Below are 20,074 nucleotides of genomic sequence, written 5' to 3'. Positions count from 1 at the left end.
CAGTGGGAAGTGAGCTCCACAGAGGAAGGCATTTTAATCTCCTTCTGCTTGTTTATCTGTCTCCAGGCACATAATAGCCCTTCTAGGAGAGCAGACGTGAGGAAAGAGCCCAGAATCAGCTGGACACGCCCACTGCCCCAATACCCGACACAAAGAGAGCCACCAAAGACTCCCCACAGGTGGATCCCAACAACCAAGAGGAGGGTTTGTGGCAAGGGCGGCTACCCCACACCCGTCCCTGTCCCCCGTGCTACCGTATCTGCTGACCTGTCCTCAGCCTAGACCAGAAACCCTGGGTCTCAGTCTGAGGACCCTTCCTCACCCACACCCACAAGAAAACAGAGTGAGAAATGCAATCCCTGTTGGAGATGAGACGGCGTGGCTGACCCCCAAAATGTCAGCCCTGTGAGCCGCTGGATAAACCCATCCTGCCTGCATCCGCACGGCCCCGCCTGGGGACACAGAGGCCTCTTCGTATCACTCTCATGAGCACTGACGTCACCGCTGGTGTCGTGTTGTTGATGTCAATGATGGTAACAACAGTACCAAGACCCGCTGCTCATCGCACGCAAGAACTCGACCCAGGCAGACACGAAGGCGGTTTAACTAACGTTATTTTATTGCACCCCACCCCCAACAGTCCTAGCCGGTAGATAGTCACGTCTTCGTTCCACAGAAAAGGAGCGTGAGGTGCGGGGAGTTCAGGAGCCCGAGGACAAAGGTGGCAAGTGTGTCCGTGTCGCACATCAGAACTCTCTTGGCCACGCACCGCACGCGGTCCCCCATAGACCAGAACCCCCGGAAGAAGGCGGGGAGCGATCTAGCGGGCTCCATGTCGCCCCAGCAGGCCTGGCACGTGAGGGGTGTCCAATCGGAGGGGGGACGCGACGCCCACAGAAACATCCCGGGTCCCTGCCGCTCCGGGGCCTAAGGGCGGGAGGGCTGGCTCGTCGCCAGGTCCCTGTTCTCAGTGCGCGGGTCCCGCTTCAGGATGGGTCCCAGGACGACGTCCACCTCCTGGTGGGAGCCCACGTCCCTCTTGGCCCGGCCGATGCAGCCCCTGCGGCAGCGGGAGGAGGAGTCGTCGGCCCTGCACACCACCATCTTGCAGTGCAGATACACCGAGGGGAAGCGCCTCAGGAAGAAGAAGGAGCTGAACTGGAAGCGGGCGACGCGCGGCGAGGGCTGGGGGTAGGAGCGGTAGGTGCGGTCCTTGGCGCACCTGCAAGAGGAGAAGCGCGGCGGTCAGCTGGGGGCGCCGGGGGCGCGGGGGGCGCCGCCTTCCGCAGGCCGCGAGGCCCCCACCCCGACGGCTGGGAAACCCGGCAGCTGCGGCAGCAGATCCTGAAGCCGCACAGCAGCCCCGGCTTTCCACACAGACGAGCAGGCCCCAGTGGCACAGCGGGGGCTCCGTGCCCCTGGGTGCGGGGGAGCCTGGAAACGTGGGGCCCAGAGAACGGGCACTGGGGACGGCGGCATGGCCTTTCCTTCCCTGCCCGCAGGGCCAGGCAAGGCCACACTGTGCCACTCTCTGGTACCTTCGGTGGCTAGCACCTCGCCCCTACCAAAGTCTCTGGGGCCGTGTCTCCTGACCCACCTCAGCTTGCCCTGGGCCCTGGGTGGCCCCGATTTCCACACAAGCCTGAGTGCTCTCCAGTCCCCCCCACTCCAATATCGACCCCTCCTGATTCCCTCAGAGGCTGCCTCATCTCCACCGGTGTTAGCAGGAAGAGTCGTTAAGAATCCCCTGAAAGAGGGGTGCCTGGGCACTCCGTCATTAAGCATCTGCCTTCAGCTCAGGTCATGATCCCGGGTGTGAGCTCGATCTTGGGATCGAGCCCTACATTGGGATCACTGCTCAGCGGGAAGCCTGCTTCTCCCTCTCCAACTCCCACTGCTTGCTTTCTGTCTCTTGCTCTTGCTCTCTCTCTCTGTGTCAAATAAATAAATAAAATCTTAAAAAAAAAAAAAAAAAGAAAAGAAAAAGAAGAAGAAGAATCATCTCCTGAAAGATCAAGATGAGGAACATTTCCCAGCTCTCCCCCCGGTGGAGGAAGCAGCTTCCGTAACCCACAACATCTCTTAACGGGAGGATTTGGGGTGACGTAGCAAAGATGGAAGCAAACTGGTCCTTGGGGTTTAGGGTGGGAATTTTTTTGTGGTGGATGGGAGCCGTCACTGGGGCAGCCTGATTTGCCTGGAAATGTGGCCCAGGGTTCCCTCGGTATCTTCCTGCCCCTTCCAGAGTCTCCTTCCTCTGCTTTCAATGGACATCCTCTCAAATACCATGTTCTTGTTTCCCACAGGGGTCAATTTAGCAGCAAAGATGAGAAAGAAAGTACCCAGAGCCTTGTCAGGAAGCAGGACAGTTGTAAATGAGGTCAGGGTGACCCCAGGGCTGCTGGGCAGTAACTGCATTTGCATAAAGCCACACCAGTCGGTGTGGTCTGGAGGAGCCGGGCTCCATAACCCAGGCCGCACTTCAGAATCACTGGGCCGGGGGGTGTGGATTCTAAAACTACAGATACCCAAACCCCACGGCAGACCAAATAAAGTGAATGTGCAGGTGGGGCCCGGGCACGGCTGTGTCCGAAGCTCCCGATTGTTCTAACGGGCATCCCGGCGGGTGGTGACCCAGCTGGTGCCCAGGGATAGCTAGTGAGTTCCTGCCCTTCCCAACCCTGATTCCTAGCAGAGCCCCTTTGCCTATCAGAACAACTTCTATATGATACTTCTGTGTGATTGTTACTGAAGTGCCAAGGTCAAATTATCAGCAAAGAAGGGTGCGCACACCACTGGGCAGGGGCGGAAGAGGAGGGATGGGAGTTGCCCATCCCAGCATCCCAGGACCCACTGATGAGCTCAGAAGAAGCAAACTCTACCTCCCCAGAGTCCTGCCATCCCGGGGAGCAGGACTGTAGTGGACGAATCTAATCTGGGCACCGCTGACCCCGGTCTGGACACCACTGACCTGACTTCTGCATCTCTCGAGTTGGTTAGACCCACCGTTCTCAGCTGCTAAGTCAAGAGACTTCTGCTGACCCTGTTACTGGCAACGCTCCCTGTGGACCACCTGCTGCGCGTACTCTTCGCCCAAAGCCCCTTGGCCTCATTCCCATTTCATCCTCCCAACAGCCTATGATGTGGGCACCACGCTTCACATCTGAAGGGTGAGGAGACTGGCTCAGAGAGATACGACTGCTTGCCCAGACTGAGGCCATGGCTACATGGCAGAGCCGGCGTCTCAGTCCCAAGCTGTTGCAGAATCAAGCCTTTCCTCACTACACACATATCTTCTTACAGAGTTTGGCCACCTGGGTCGAATCCCAGTTACAGCTAACCTGCTTGGTGACCACTGGTGGCTCATTACTTCTCCACACATCCATTTCCATGGATGTTAACCAGGTAGGACAACCTGACTGGTTATGTTGGATCCACTAGAACCAAAAATCCTTGAGACTTTGAGCTACTCATGTTTGAACTATCGGGTGAAGCTTGACAGTCGCCCCCACGAAGACACTGCTTACCCACTTCGGATTAGATCATAAGTCAAAGATGTAAAGTCATTGGAATACGGGGACGCCACACAGGTATCCACAAACAAGGACAGGGAGGTATCAGAATTGATGATCTCGGCCTGAAGGTACAAGTTCTGGTTCAGGTCCACGTAGTAGGGGCTGCTGGTCACCGGGTATAAAAATGAAGATGATGCGTAGAAGGAAATGTTCACGTCAAAGTTGCCGTACTGCACTTCATTGACGTCGACGGTGTCATTAGTGATGTACATGGTGTCAACCCAGGTGTTCTGGAGCATTTTGCAGCTGATGTGAATGTGGAGATTCTTCTTCCTCTTGATGATGGCACTGGGAGCAGCTGCTTTGAGGAAGTTGGAATAGGTGATGGTATCATTATCTACCTGGGAGAGGAAGGCAGGAGAGCAAAGTCAAGCAAATGTCACCTGCTAAGGGAAGCTCACTGCTGATTTTGGTGATGATGAGAGCGAAGTGACTCAGCCAGACTTCAGAACCCTCCCAGGACCACACAGAGAAGGCGCATGGGTGCCATGTTCCCATTATCTGGGCTGGACATGCTGTTTAACTAGGAGGATTCCCTCCTTTCATACAACCCCTTCCTCTTCCACGTAATGGGGAGCGTAGTGTGGGCCAGGTTTTGGGGCCTCCTGAGCTGCTCCCTGTGAGAAGACAGGTGTGTCTGGATCCACCCCTGCCCTGCTGAATGGCCACCCTGAGTCCAGACTCCATGGCTCAGGGCCTTTCTTGCTTCGCTTCATTCTTGCTGTAGCTGGGAGATACCAAGGGAGGCAGCCATGCACCGGAAGGAGGGGCTGGTGGGATTAGTTTTCACTGTGCTGTTTGAATGGCTCAGTAGCTCTTACAGCTTGGTATCTTAGGCTGCCAGGACTGGAAGTGACACAGGGTGGAGTTTTAGCTGCGGTGGGTATCTGACCTCTGGGGTAAGGGCTCCCGCAGAGACTCATGTGGACAGCTGAACGACGCTGGATCACTTCCTGTCACACACTCCTTTGTCACTCCCCCAACCACGGGGATCTGTTGGGCTAAATGACTATCCCCTTCCTCTCCCACTGTTTGTTATGTGTCAAAGGATCAGCAATGACCTTGCTGGGTAATAAACAGTGTCATCTTAGCACCTAGCCCAGCACTGGCTCCCGGCAAATGCTCAGTACATCTTTGGTGAATGACAAGTTGATGTCCTCTGAGTGTGTGGGCCATGCACATTGTACATATTCGAGCATTTCATGTTGTGTATGTACTGTAGTCCTAAGCCACATAAAAATATTTGCATGGTGTCTGTTCCCTGTTACTTAGGTGTCATCCCCAAATTCAGAATTTAGATGATTTCAAATAAATTTACATAAAATTAAATGCAACCATTGTAAGCATGCCATCCAGTGCGGTTTGAGGATAATCACCTCCACATAAAATCCAGAACATGGCCACAAGCCAAATCAACATTTTCCTGCCCCCTTTGCAGGCAATCACCTCCAACCCAGTCGGCTTTCCATCCTACATTTATTCTCCATTCCTGAATTTTATAGAAATGGAATCACAGAGTGGGTACTTTTATGTGGCTGGCTTCTCTCACTCAGTGTAAGGTTCTGGAGATTTTCAGAGTCTGACGTTTGTCCTGCTACTTCTTGGCCAAGTGGCTTGGGCCACCTGCTGGACCCCTCAAAGTCCAGCCTCCCTGTATTAAAAGTGGGGTGACAATGAGAGAATTCTGGGTGGGTATCCGGGGAGTATGACACCTGCTAATCCTAGTGCTTGGCCCTGGGAAGATGACCAACCATCCAGTTTGCTCAGGACCGAGGAGTTTTGTAGAACATGGAACTTTTCCATGCTGACATCTGAAAAGTCCCAGGCAAACCAAGACAACTGATCACCCTAGATGGTGACAGCTCAGCTGCAGAGGTTGATTTACTATAAAGCTAATAAAACTTCAGCCTCTGGGCCTCCCCCGTGCACAGGTTCCTCCAAGGCCTAGCAGTGTGCTGGCACAGGCCTACGTTTCTGTACTTAAGAAAGTAAGATACATTTGCATTCTCTGCTTCATGAGGCACCCGCCCCTTTCACCAACAGCAACCCCAAACTCTATAAGCTTAAGGCTCTGTAAAATCTGGAGCTGCCCCGAGAGCTGCTGTGGTCCTTGCTGATGGGAAGGCAGCCTGCGACGCACCCCCTGTGCCCGACAAAGTAGGGGAAGATGGCTTGCTGACCTTCCTTCCTCAGCCTTACATTTCAAAGTGGCTATAGCTACACATCATGGCACTGAGGGACAGATTTAAATCTTCACCCTCATTACCCTGGTTATACCATCATTACGTCTCTGGGGTCCCCAGAATTCAAGAATCACAGCACACATCACTATAAGAAAGCTTATTCAGCAGGAGATAGAGTAGGAAGCCCCAGACTTACCTGCTCGGTGGTGCCGCAGCCGGAATATGGAATTGTGAACGACACCTGGCTGGCCGTTATCTGGGGCTGACACTGGGAGCTTTCATTCCGGGTGGAAATGACGAGGTCCGTGGCAGAATAGCCCAGGGACCGGAGGTAGCTCCTCTTCACGCTGGCTTGCATGTGGTTTGGCAGACAAAGCAACTCTGGTGGCCGAGGGCAAACAATGCAGGCAGTCAGCACCCCAGCGAGCCCACTTGGCGTTCCTCCCACATACAGGTGCAGAGACCAAGATGGCGGACAAGGATGGTCCACATCGGACTAGGCCTCGCCACAACCCCACAAGTGCCCCATGGCTCAGGTCCGTGTCTTTCTCACAAGACCCCTTTGAGGACACGGGGATTTCAGATTTCCCTGATGGAGGAGTGGAGGCAGGGTGTGAGATGAGTAAAATGTTTTGCCAACCTGCCATGTATCCATAAAGTAAAGTAACGCTCCAGCTGAATGGAGACGTTATAACCTAAAGTCCTTTAGCTATGGAGTGGGTCATGCTTAGAATCCTGACTGCCAAAGACAGCTTGGATGTCCCCTCACCCAGTCCCTAGGGAATCTGTAAATCAGTCCACTTAACAGCTCAAATCGTGGCCATTAGCTGCAAGTGGCCGAGGGACCAGCTCAGTCCATCTTCAGAGAGCAGCCAAACTTGCTAAGTCTCCGGACGCAGTCACAGCGGCCAGGTGGTTGCCTGTGTCCTTGGCACTGGCGTCTCACCATCTGCTGGAGGTATGACCTCACACCTTCCTTTCAGTGTCTGTCGACCACAGGAAGACCACCACACTGCCCATCAGCCCGTGCTGGCCCCGGACCTCATTTCTGGGCAGTGGAGTCCCAAGACCACTGCTGGTGGCCCCTTTCGACACCAGATTATGCCTTGGTGATGGGACAAAGCTGCTCTCGTTTCTTATTCAGCAGCCACAGAAGGGTTGAGCAGAGGGGGCCCCCCACCACGAGCCCCCACCAGGGGACTTACTGGTGTTATCTTCAGAAGGGCTGGAGTAGTAGTCGGCCTGGAAGCCCCTCCTCGTGATGCTGCCATCGCTGACAAAGCGGATGGACATGAAGTTCGATGAGGAAGTGAGGGGACCCACAAATCCGTTACAAACCCGGGCGATCAGAGGGGAACTGTGGGAGGGGCCGTCGAACACCTCAATATAGTCATAACTGCATCCCCCTTCAAGCCTGCGGGGACAGAACACAGAGTTTCAGCTTCCCTTTCAGCCGCGATGGAAGGCAGGGAGTGAGCGTCACACCTCTGTGGCAGAAATGCTGACAAAAGTAACAGTTGAGAATACTAGGAGGATAATTATCCCAGGACCTTCGTGCACGGATCTCTGTCCGCACATAGGAAACCCACAACCCCTCTCCTGACAGTCCTTTGCATCATGAAAGGAAGGGGTCACAGCCTGTCCTAGACCGCTTCTTCAATCAAGAAGACCCTGGCTTCCCATTGAATAAAAGAAGTAATCATGAATCTATAGTGATAGAAATACCTAACTGGACTAATGAATATCGGACAAGTCAAATAAGCTCTCTGAGGGTTAGGTGGTCGACCTTCTCTACAGATCACATGAGCTCGAGGTACAGTATCTGGGACCCGAAATCACTGCAATGATGAGGTGATTAAAATAATATTATAACTTATGCAAAACCCGGATGAATTTTCCGAGGGATTTGCAAGGCCACAGCAACCAAAGAGCCAGAGAGACTACTGATGTGTTCAGTAGTGGCTTTCACAGAAGAAATGATTGCACCGCCTTTTCTGGACACCAGAAAATGCTCATACCTCTGTGTGGTCACCCCCTCCTCGGACCAATCATATAGTACTGGGGCTTTGATGCTGTCTCCTCTGCTTAAAGCAGTGATCCCCACTCTTTATTAAATGAGGAACGGATAATGTAGCCTCTGTAGCCGAGATTTCTCCACCACTGCTTGACCGCCACCCCCCCCCCCCCCCAGAACTCACCCTCCAAGAAAGGAGGCAATGGAGAGAAAAGGGTTAAAAAAAAAAAAAAACTGGTATGGTTAATAGGATTCTGTGTTTTACCATTACTCTAATAGTCACCCTTCCCGCAGGATAACATTTCTAAGCATTTTCACCTCTTTCTCTCTCGTGACCTTCCCAGTAGGCAGAGATAAGAGGAAAGCAGGTATTTTATTCCCTTGTTTTGACTGAGGTTCAGAAAAATTTAAGTGATTTCCTGTGGTCACACAGCAAATTAGTGACAGACCCGGGACTTTAAACCAGGGCTCTCGTGCTGGTCCCACCTCCACAGGCTGCCTCTGGGTAAAAAAAAATTGAACCTTTAAGAGAAAATGTCAATTGGGCCAACATCCCTCAAAGGGCTAGGTACCAAAGGGCTAGGTACCAAAGGGCTAGGTACCATTCATTCTGTTCTCAGACATCTGCGAGGTCCCCACGGGTTCGGCTCTGCACCCACGCACTTACTGGACATCTCTGAAGATAACGGTGACATGGTAGTTGTTTTGGACTTCAATGTCCCACAGACAATTGGCATTGTTTGGGTAGCTCCCCGGATAGAACGGGCTGGAAAAGTACCCCGATGGCTGGGTCAGGAAGCCTCCGCAGGAATAATTTGCTGTCGAGAAGAAATGGAAATGTGGAGGGCCCCCTGAGCCCACTGCACAGCCGCCTGGGGAAATGTTTAGACAACCCCCTGGCCAGAAACTCAGCAGGAGCTGGTATAGATCCAGACTGTACAGGGAGGCTCTACTTAGGGAAGCCACGTCCTCATTTTTGTCACTGTCCCCTCACCCCCCTCCCTGACCTCCCCACCCAGCGGCACCGTCATGGAGGGGAAGGGAAAGGGGGTTTTGTCGGCGAGTCCAGAACTTATTGTTTGGGTGGGTGACATTGTGAGCAAGAAAAAAGGTAACAGTCAGTTTCCTGATGGTTGGCACGATTGTTCAGTGTTCGCCGGCGCTGTGCGGAAAGGAGCCAGCCCTGGCTTCCCAGCGAGATGCTGGACGCTCGCCCTCAGGGAGCTCGCAGCCTGCAGCGGCGCACGGGAATGAGGAAATCCTAGCATAACAGGAGCGGGCTGGGATCAGGGTAAGCCCAGGACACGGTGGGAGCCCAGAGCATTGGCTTCTGACCCAGACTGAACGGAGAACACGGGACAAGTGTTTGGGGGGGGAGCGGTCAGGCAAAAAAGTAGGGGGGGCGGGAGGTTCCATGCCGAGAGAACAGCCTGTGCGAAGAGACAGGCCTGAGAGCCACTGGCACGCTTCACGGACGTCCGTGTGGATGGAGCGGGGAGCGGCGGGGGAGGAAAGCAAGCAGACAGGGAGGTGGCTCTGTGCCCGGCCGTGGAGATCTGCACCCGGAGGCCCCGAGGAGCCATGTGAAGGGTGTGAAGATACGGAGGCTGGGACTGACACCGGCATTTCATAAGGACGCCCCCAGCTCTTGTGTAGAGAATGGACGAGGACAAGGTTGAGGCGTCGCTGCTGCAGGAAGCAGGTGGTGAGGAGGGAGGATGGGGACGCAGGGGAAAGCCCCCAGGAGCCACGACTTGCTGACAATGCTTAGAGCACGCGAAGCGGCAGCTCCGACGTGGGCCATCGCAGCTGTTGGTGGCTCCACACGGAGTTCGGTGATGAGGCAGGACCCACTGGCCTTCAGCGACCAGCGCCTGGTGTCTGAGGGGACAGGCAGGACCTACAGTGCCTGGCCTCTCCTGGGGGCTGACTGGAGATCTGAATCTTAGGCTGGCCAGGCTCCTGCTGCTCAAAGAGGAGCCCAGAGAGAGGCCCAGCCCTGCTCGGGTGGGGACATCCGCTGCACGGAATACCAGTGCCAGGAAGACATGAGGGGCAATTCGTGGGAGAGCGAGGGACATCCTGGGACCAGCCGTGAGGAGGGCCAGCCAGGCGGCTGGGTAGAAATCACGGGGACTTACTGTGCATTATTGGCGGGCTTCCTGGAAAGGGATAGGAGAAAAGCATTAGTCGCTGAAGTGTGGCGGGAGGAGGGGCTTGCACGTGGCAAGAGCACACCCAAGTGACTCCCAGTCTGATCCCTTCTATGAACACACTGGGGGGTCATGGAGTTACGGCGGTAAGGCCTGTGCTACCAGCAGGAGGCTTCAGGCAGTTCTCCCCAGCTGCTCCCCCAGCCCCATCGTCACTTAGGGGTCATTAGGGCCACAGCCAAGGTCACAGCATCACTTATTCCTCATTTCCTACTTGTCTGGCATTCCACTTAGGTCCCAGAGTCAATGGAAGCGGGAGAACACACGTGCACACCGGCTGTGCAGCAGCATGACGGCCCCCGGGTCTGGAAACCCCCAGAGATGAAGTGGCCCCTTCACGGCCTCCCGGAGCGGGAAGACCAAGGGCGCAGCCGACAAGCTCCTGGTCCTGCGCTGCCCACATTATGGGCCTTGATCTGAGGACCTGCCTTCCTCAGGGGGCCTAGAAAAGCAACTCTCCGCCAAGAGGCGACCCAAGCTCCAGAGGGAGCACGAGTCACCTTGGGGCAAAAATGCCAAGAAAGCAACAAAGTGATTATTGTCCTTGTTCAGTGGAGTACAGGGATCGTCTCGGCTGAGCGGGAGTGCTGGCCCTTGGAGAGCGCCCTGCAGTGTAACTGATAACCCAGGTTTCCCGCCAGTTGACAAGGAACAGTGGGAAGTGGGGTCTAGAACACAGTTTCTGCCATAGGAGGCCTGGGCTTGCATCTTGTCTCTGCCTTTATCAGCTCCATGAAGTCGAGCAAGTTACAGAAACTCTCTGCCTCAGTTTCTTCATCCGAAAAATGGGAGTGCTAATAAAGTCTGCCTCGTCAGATTCCTGTGTGCATTAAATGAGATAATACACACGAACCCTGAGAGTGGGGCCTGGCACATAGCAAGGGCCCTATGGTATCAGCTGCTATTATCTATCACAGAATGCTAAATCATATTATGATTAATCATATTAATCATATTATTATTAATCATATTAATAATATTAAGTGTTCAAACTTTTGTTGGTCAGTTTAATAGACCATTTAAAAATACCTAGTCACTGAGTGATAACAGAAATCAAAATCGACTCGCATCTTGTTTTCAAAATTGGTCCCTGTTGTAGCATCTATGAACCAGCACGAGGACTTCACCTCCTTCCGTGGCCAAGAACTATTCTCACGTGTGTAAGGGCCACATTTTGTCCATCCATTCACCAGGATGAACTTTCAGATTGTTTCCACTTTAGGGTTCTTAGGAACACAGCTGCCCACCTGTGAACATTCATCTGTAAGTTTCTGTGCGGTCACGTGCTTTCCTTTCTCCTGAGTGTATGCCTAGGGCTACGGTTGCTGGGTCATATGGTAACTCTATGTTTCACTTTTTGAGGAGCTACCAAAGGGTTTCTCCAACTGGAGGTACCATTTTATATTCCCATCAGCCAGGCATGAGGGCTCTGACTTCTCCACATCCTCACTAGCACTTGTAATTATCTGAGTTTTTGATTCTAGCCAACCGACTGGGTGTGAAGTAGAATGTCTTTGTGGATGTGCTTTGCATTTCCCTGATGGGTAGTGATGTGACACATTTGCACTGAGAAAATTCAATGACATAACCAAGTGGCCACATCTGCATATGCTGTTGAGTATTGGTATCTCCTCCGTGGAGAAATATCTGTGCAGATCCTGTGCTCATTCTTTAAGTGCGTTATTGGACTTTTTATTATTGTCTTCTGAAAGTTCTTTATGATTCTAAACGCAACTTTCTTATCAGATGTATCATTTGCAAATATCTCCTCAGTTTCTGTGGAAAAATGGAGCTTCTTAAAGATAATTTAGCCTTTAAAATATGCCTACCCTTAATTTCTATTTCTATACTGGGAAGTAATCAAAAATGAAGCCAAAGTTTCATAACACTGGGTATGCATTACAGATTTCTAAAAATGGAACAGACACAACTGTAAAATAAAATAAAAGTGTTACTGTATGTGATTACCTAAGTATATAGAATAGACTTAGAATTATTTCTTTTGTCCTGTGATTACTAATTGTTTAATGAAATCATGATAGAACCATAGAATGAAAAACTGCATGCCCACTAAATTTTATGCTGTAAAAATAATTTCAATACCATAAAAATGCCGCTGTTAAGGACATAAAAATAAGTATTCTATGCTCATGTGAGAAAGGATCTTATAAAATAAGGCATAAAGCAGGCTGTCATTTGTGTATGTGTCCGCACTGGCGAATGTATGAAAATGCAATTAGGATTAAATATTCACCCATTCATTCATGTGTTCATTTATTCTTTCTAGAAACATTTATGTTGCGCCAGACACAATGATAGGTAATAAGGATGCAAGAGGGTTAAAGGCGGATATGGTCTTGGCCCTCAGGGAGTGCACAGTTTCGCATAACAGTTAAGGATGATCTTTTGCAAACAGACTTCAATTTTGCAATTCACCAGCTTAAAACTTGCCAGCAGCTCTGACTGTCCTTAGGATAAAGTCAGGAGTTCTACCCTGTGCACAAAGCTCCCCCAAATGATCTGACAACAGCCAAGCTCCTTCTCACCCAGGCTTACAAAGTGTTCCTTCCGGCTAGAAGGCATGTCAGCAAGTGCGCCTGCTTCTCATTGTATGCCTTGGCAGAAGAGGCACCTTTGTAAAGAACATCCCCTAATCTCTTGATCAAGTAAAGCCTCTGCGAATATGCCCTCTTAGCACACCGAACATCCCCCCTGAAGCATGTGTCACACCTGTGATTACATCATAAATCAGTAGTAATTATTAACTACTTTCAGCTTCCTGAGGGAGGAGATCAGTTTCTCTTCCAACATTCTGATGTTACAACAGCCTTGATGGCCACTGGACCACACATATAGCAAAGACCATAGAACACTTAACATCAGAAGAGTTAGCATTTAGTGAGCACATTCTATGTACCAGGCACTATGTTAACTTTAGTCCAGTAAACTTATTGCTTTCCTCTGGGAAAAATTGGGGAGGGATGCAGAGACTCAAAAACAATTCTGCATCAGAGGATCATTCCTAAAATCAGGAGAAGTGGACAGCGCAAGTGTCCAGCAATTCAGGACTAGTTCACTATTTCATGCTCACAGCTGTGTAACGAAATACAAGGCAGGCATTTAAACGGCTGCGGAGAATATATCCAATGACAGAATCAAGTGGCCATGTAATTTCTTAAGAGCGAGGGAAAGCTATCGAGCAACAGCCACGAGGTAAACTTTACTTGGAAAGGATCGATTATTGGTGATAATATCCATTCATTGTCTCCCTTCCTTCTCTCAAAGCTCCTGAGGTACACCAAGAAATGCAGCCTTTTAGTTTCTTCTTTGAAGAACAACTTATTTCACTTTCTTAGAGGAAGGGGAAGTAGGTCTCCTCATTAAAACGAAAGTCATCCACCCGGCAGCAGGATAAAAAGGCTGAGTATCTGGAAAGTAAGAGGCTGGCTGTGTGTGGGCACCTTGGGAGCCGTATACAGCAGGGAGATTGTACTGACAGGCTGACCTGGGATGTGCATTGACAGACCCCGGCTGCTTCCACAGCCCAAGCCCTCAGGTGGACAAACGTGAGACTTACCAGTATTGGTTGCAGGTGATGAATGCCACCAATCTGGAAGGAAAGAGAAGTGATTTTAAGATTTTATTGCGAAAGTTTTCATTCCATGGTCATTGATGAGGGAGCAGGAGGCTGGCTGAGGACAAAGCAAAAGCTGGCGCCTTGCACCCCCTCTTCACCCGCTCCCCTCCATAAGTGTAGCATCCCTCAGGCAGCCCTGACTGCCATGAACAATAAGCAAATAGTTAACTTGCAGAGCTCACAATCCTGCTAGACAGGAGTCTCCCTTGGCTTACAAATGTCCTAAATCTCACTAACAAAGACGATTGATAGCAGGATTGTGACACCCCACCAAAAAGTCTCCCAACTATCTTAATGTTAATGGCTGGTCTAGAGACAACATTGATCCAGCAGCAAGGACAAGGCCTCCAGCAGTCCTGGAACATCCTGGCACCTTGTAGGCCCTCTTTAGCATATGAAAACTCCACTGAAACCTCCCTTCCCCTCACCTTCCCCCAACAGCAGGGTATATAACATGCCCACCCTCACAATCCGGGGCAGCAGCTCTTCCTGCCCACGGGTCCTGTCCCCGTGCTTTAATAAACCACCATTTTGCACCAAAGATGTCTCAAGAATTCTTTCTTGGTCATCGGCTCTGGACCTCAGCCCACCAAACCTCACCTAGGTTCTAGAACTTCATCAGTCATTAGTTTGTAAAGAAACGTAACTCTACACAAATCTCTACCTGACGGCCACACTTCTCAGAACCTGGACAATTCCAGTGTGCACTGCGAATGGCCCAGATGGGTGAGAGTATGGAGCTACCCTGTGCAACACACTTGGCACTAAATGTTTTCACTGGGGGGCAAAGGAAACCTTGGGAATTACTCTCCCAACGGGATAGTATTCTTGAACACACAAGCTATGGTTGGTGTATTCCTTATCTTATCTCTCAAACGATCACAATTCTGACTTGAGCAGTTGCTCTCCTCTGCAATAAGCAGAGGAGACCAAAAATCCTTCCGCTGCAGCTCCTCTGGGCAAACCTGGCAGCGGACAGTGGCAGGGGATCCCAGTGGGCCCTGAGGCTAAGCTAACTTGGAGCCAAAGCCCTGGGGATGCAACTGGTCTCTGTAACAAATACCAGAGTCCTCCAAGAGAAGGGCCAGACCTCTTCTTTAGTTTCTGGAAACATGAGAGTTGAATTCCAGAGAGGAAACATGCTGGGCTGGGATATAGCTACTCACCTGGGGTAGTAGTAGTGCTTTGTACTCCTACAAAAAAAAGAGGACATATGGTCAGTCTCTGGGAAGACTGTGCAGAAAGAAGCCTTATGGGGTCCAGAGAACCAGAAATACTGAGTGCCTGAACCCTGTCACTAAGAAGACTTTCAGAGAGGGACCTGTTAGCCTCACAGAGGATACCACCAAAAAAAAAAAAAAAAAAAAGTACTGCAGGAATTTGTTCTCACAACTTTTATGACCACTAACACACGGCTGTTTGACGGGCTGATAAAGATGCTGTGTCCTCCCGTGAAACACAGCCACATCAGTATGGTTGGAGATTGGTGATGCACGTTCCTCTCAATCTTAGAGGGAAAATGGCTGCCATTCAGCAACCTCAGGAAGATGAAGCGACCGTGAGAGAAAATAGCTCTTCTAGAGAATTAACAAGCAGAAGTAGAGGCTCCAAATCTTGAGGACCCACCTGAGCAGATGACACCAGCATCTTCTCCATGGCCACAGTTGTGCGAGTACCAGCCGTTGTGAGGGCAGCTCCACAGGTAGGACTCGTGCCCGGAGCAGCGCACGTCATCCAGCGCAATCGGCCCTGAGCCTTGACCAAACCGGGCACTTCCGGGGGCCGACCTGGCCCAGCCGCAGCCCAGCTGCCTGCACACCACGTCGGCATCATTGGTGTCCCAGCTGTCGTCACACACGGTGCCCCAAGAGCCTCGGTACAGGACTTCCACGCGGCCCTGACAACGGTCACCTCCGTTCACCAGCCTCAGGGCCAAGCCTGAATCAGTCCCTGAGGGATCCAGAACAGAATTCCCCCTCATGTCTCTCTCAAGCTCATAAGCTTAGAACATTTATAAGACCCAAGGCTTGATCCCGAACTAATCCCCTGGGCACGGAATGACCTTCAACATGCCAAAGGTCAATCGTCAGCACAGGGAAAAGCAGAGACGTCCCAGTCAGCTCAAGGCTGAGGATGCTCCACTGAAAGAAGCAACTCAGGACTTGGATGGAAGTGAGGGGGTGGACAAGCCTAATGTGCCCTGGGCACATCCAGCATGGAGCTCTCCAGCCACTGGGCCATGACGGGACCCGTGCCTCAGTGGACAACCTCTAGTCTTCTGTAGCATTCTGACTTGGTTCTGCCAACATCCAGGAAGGAATGCCCCTCGGAAGAGAGGCACCACCCCAGCACATGGCCCTCCGCATCTCAGGGCTTGACCCCATGACCTGGGAGCCACAAGAACAGCATAGTTCCAGCAGTCCTAGAGAGGCCTCCAGGGCTTCCACGGAGCACCTGGGGGAGGACCTTTGCTGAACATAAGCCCAGGATCCCCATGGAATCAGTGGGCCACCCTGTAAGATGAGACCCGGGATCTGATCTTCAGAGACTTCTCTCTCTATCCCCCAGAACACACACGCACACACACACACAGGAAGTTATGGAAGGATACACCTGAGATACCTCCTTTCACTTCCAAACCGAAGCTTTATCTAGAAGCAGAGAATGATTCTGGGAGGGTGGACGAAATACTTACCGAAATCTGTGGTTGAAGCTGTGGTGGTGGCGAACAAGGTGGTGTCTGTATAGGGCAACAACAGTAAAGATCAGAGTTAGACATCATGGAAAGCATTTTGTGAAAATTGCATATGGCAGGCATGGTGAACGTAATCCATCTGCATCCTGCCAAAATCCCCCTGCTCTAGTCTCCTGCTCTGCTAGCTTTTCATGGACAAAGGCGTTGGAGAAGCGAACTAGGTGCCTCACATCTCTAAGCCTGGCTTGCTCTTTTGTCCCGTAGAAAAGGTTTGCAACGGGTCTCTCTTGAGTCATGTAGATCTGAGGGCTTTGGCATAGCAAAACTTGACAGAAAGAGTCAGTGGTGCTGAGGGTCCCTATGGAGACAAATAGCTCTCTCAGGACTTAGAACTCCTCCGTCACCTGGAACACTCCCATCCCTTGCAACTGCCTTGTTAGAAGCACATCTGTTTCAAAGGAATCGGGGGCTGTGCATGACCCAGGGACAGGAGCCAGCCTGCCTGCTGGCTCTTTGGTAGGAAGGCGCCAGTCCTCAGTGTCCATTCTCCCACTCAACCTATCTGCTCGGATTACACGAGAGCTGAGATTCATGGTGCACAGGCCAGTTCTCTGAAACCGCAGGAAGCCATTTATTGGGACAGTTTCCCCATACTGCATGGAACTCATGGACTCATGGGAAGGTGACACTCTTAAGAATGCGACCTCCAGTTAAGACTCCTGTGAATCCCACATCTAGTTAAGGATTGCCAGGATCTCAGTGACAGTGGGGACCAGTTTCTACATGCTGTAAGGCACACTGGGCCAGGGACTCAGGGCCAGGAATCCCTCAGTCCACTGAGAGATGAGGGAGGAGATCAGTGTCTCTGCCAACATTCTGAAATGTTACAACTGCCTTGATGGCCACCGGACCACGTATATAGCAAAGACCATAGAATACTTAACATCAGAAGAGTTAGCATTTAGTGAGCACATTCTATGTACCAGGCACTATGTTAACTTTAGTCCAGTAAACTTATTGCTTTCCTCTGGGAAAAATTGGGGACAGATGCAGGACTGAAAAAGTATTCTGCATCAGAGGATCATTCCTAAGAATCAGGAGATGTGAACAGAGCAAGTGTCCTGCAATTCAGGACTAGTTCACTATTTCATGCTCACAGCTGTGTAACGAAATACAAGGCAGGCATTTAAACGACTGCAGAGAATATATCCAATGACAGAATCAAGTGGCCATATCATTTCTTAAGAGCGAGGGAAAGCTATCGAGCAACAGCCACGAGGTAAACTTTGCTTGGAAAGGATCAATTATTGGTGATAATATCCATTCATTGTCTCCCTTCCTTCTCTCAAAGCTCCTGAGGTACCCCAAGAAATGCATCATTTAAGTTTCTTCTTTGAAGAACAACTTATTTCACTTGCTTAGAGGAAGGGGAAGTAGGTCTCCTCATTAAAACGAAAGTCATCCACCCGGCAGCAGGATAAAAAGGCTGAGTATCTGGAAAGTAAGAGGCTGGCTGAGTGTGGGCACCTTGGGAGCCGTATACAGCAGGGAGATTGTACTGACAGGCTGACCTGGGATGTGCACTGACAGACCCCGGCTGCTTTCACAGCCCAAGCCCTCAGGTGGACAAACGTGAGACTTACCAGTATTGGTTGCAGGTGATGAATGCCACCAATCTGGAAGGAAAGTGAAGTGATTTTAGGATTTTATTGGGAAAGTTTTCATTCCATGGTCATTAGTTTGTAAGGAAACGTAACTCTACACAAATCTCTCCCTGACGGGAGCACTTCTCAGAACCTGGACCATTCCAGTGTGCACTGCGAAAAGCCCAGATGGGCGAGAGTGTGGAGCTACCCTGCGCAACACACTTGGCACTGAATGTTTTCAGGGGGGCAAAGGAAACGTTGGGGATTACTCTCCCAACGGGATAGGATTCTGGAACACACAAGCCATGGTTGGCGTTTTCATTATCTTATCTCTGAAATGGTCACAATTCTCACTTGAGCAGTTGCTCTGCTCTGAAATGAGCAGAGGAGACCAAAAATCCTTCCGCTGCAGCTCCTCCTGGAAAAGCTGGCAGAGGACAGTGGCAGGGGATCCCGGTGGGCCCTGAGGCTAAGCTAAGTTGGAGCCAAAGCCCTGGGGACGCAGCTGGTCACTGTAACAAATACTAGAGACCTCCAAGAGAAGGGCCAGACCTCTTCTTTAGTTTCTGGAAACATGAGAGTTAAATTCCAGAGAGGACACATGCTTGGCTGGGACACAGCTACTCACCTGGGATAGTAGCAGTGCTTTGTACTCCTACAAAAAAAGAGGACACGTTGTCAGTTTCTGGGAAGACTGTGCAGAAAGAAGCCTTACGGGGTCCAGAGAACCAGAAATGCTGGGTGCCTGACCCTGAGTCACTCAGAAGACTTTCAGAGAGGGGTCCCATGGTAGCCGAACAGTGGATACCACCAAAAAAAAAAAAAAAAAAAAAAGTACTGCAGGAATTTGTTCTCACAACATATGCCCACTAACACACGGCTGTTCGACAGGCTGATAAAGATGCTGTGTCCTCCCGTGAAACACAGCCACATCAGTATGGTTGGAGATTAGTGATGCACGTTCCTCTTAAGCTAAGAGGGAAAATGGCCGCCATTCAGCAACCTCAGGAAGATGAAGCGACCGTGAGAGAAAATAGCTCTTCTAGAGAATTAACAAGCAGAAGTAGAGGCTCCAAATCTTGAGGACCCACCTGAGCAGATGACACCAGCATCTTCTCCATGGCCACAGTTGTGCGAGTACCAGCCGTTGTGAGGGCAGCTCCACAGGTAGGACTCGTGCCCGGAGCAGCGCACGTCATCCAGCACAATCGGCCCTGAGCCTTGACCAAACCGGGCACTTCCGGGGGCCGACCTGGCCCAGCCACAGCCCAGCTGCCTGCACACCACGTTGGCGTCATTGGTGTCCCAGCTGTCGTCACACACGGTGCCCCAAGAGCCTCGGTACAGGACCTCCACGCGGCCCTGACAACGGTCACCTCCGTTCACCAGCCTCAGGGCCAAACCGGAATCAGTCCCTGAGGGATCCAGAACAGAATTCCCCCTTTATGTCTCTCTCAAGCTCATAAGCTTAGAACATTTGTAAGACCCACGGCTTGATCCTGAACTAATCCCCTGGGCACGGAATGACCTTCAACATGCCAAAGGTCAATCGTCAGCACAGGGAAGAACAGAGACGTCCCAGTCAGCTCAAGGCTGAGGATGCTCCACTGAAAGAAGCAACCCATGACCTGGATGGAAGTGAGGGGGTGGACAAGCCTAATGCGGCCTGGGAACACCCAGCATGGAGCTCTCCAGCCACTGGGGCATGACGGGACCCGTGCCTCAGTGGACAACCTCTAGTCTTCTGTAGCATTCTGACTTGGTTCTGCCAACATCCCAGGAAGGGATGTCCCTCGGGAAGAGAGGTACCAGCCCAGCACATGACCTCCTCTTCTCAGGGATCGAAACCATGGCCTGGGAGCCAGAAAACCAGCATAGTTCCAGCAGTCCTACAGTGGCCTCCAGGGCTTCCACGGAGCCCATGGGGGAGGACCTTTGCTAAGCATAAGCCCAGGATCCCCATGGAATCAGTGGGTCACCCTGTAAAATGAGACCCGCCATCTGTTCTTCAGAAACTTCTCTCTCTATCCCCCAGCGACACACACACGTGCGCACACACACACAGAGGAAGGAGGTTATAGAAGGACACACCATGAGATACCTCCTGTCAC

General features: G+C 51.4%; 1 protein-coding gene across 1 annotated transcript in view; it reads right to left on the bottom strand.

Annotated features, from left to right (window-relative positions):
- Positions 1–600: 600 nt before the first annotated feature.
- Positions 601–20,074, bottom strand: part of DMBT1 (deleted in malignant brain tumors 1) — a 64,986-nt gene continuing 45,512 nt past the window's right edge. Inside the window, exons 33-46 of the mRNA XM_082720008.1 lie at positions 19,055–19,378; positions 18,592–18,618; positions 17,961–17,993; positions 16,318–16,362; positions 15,249–15,572; positions 14,789–14,815; positions 13,563–13,595; positions 9,914–9,934; positions 8,849–8,917; positions 8,440–8,590; positions 6,964–7,172; positions 5,955–6,139; positions 3,528–3,916; positions 601–1,222 (exon numbers count right to left, since the gene is read on the bottom strand). Coding sequence (XP_082576134.1) covers positions 928–1,222; positions 3,528–3,916; positions 5,955–6,139; positions 6,964–7,172; positions 8,440–8,590; positions 8,849–8,917; positions 9,914–9,934; positions 13,563–13,595; positions 14,789–14,815; positions 15,249–15,572; positions 16,318–16,362; positions 17,961–17,993; positions 18,592–18,618; positions 19,055–19,378 — 2,132 coding nt within the window. The 3' untranslated portion in view covers positions 601–927. The remainder of the gene's footprint in view (positions 1,223–3,527; positions 3,917–5,954; positions 6,140–6,963; positions 7,173–8,439; positions 8,591–8,848; positions 8,918–9,913; positions 9,935–13,562; positions 13,596–14,788; positions 14,816–15,248; positions 15,573–16,317; positions 16,363–17,960; positions 17,994–18,591; positions 18,619–19,054; positions 19,379–20,074) is intronic.

This window comes from Mustela nivalis (assembly GCF_964662115.1).
Source record: "Mustela nivalis genome assembly, chromosome: 2".
NCBI lineage: Eukaryota > Metazoa > Chordata > Mammalia > Carnivora > Mustelidae > Mustela > Mustela nivalis.
Note: the sequence above shows the minus strand (reverse complement) of the source record. Positions and strands in the feature narration are given on the sequence as shown.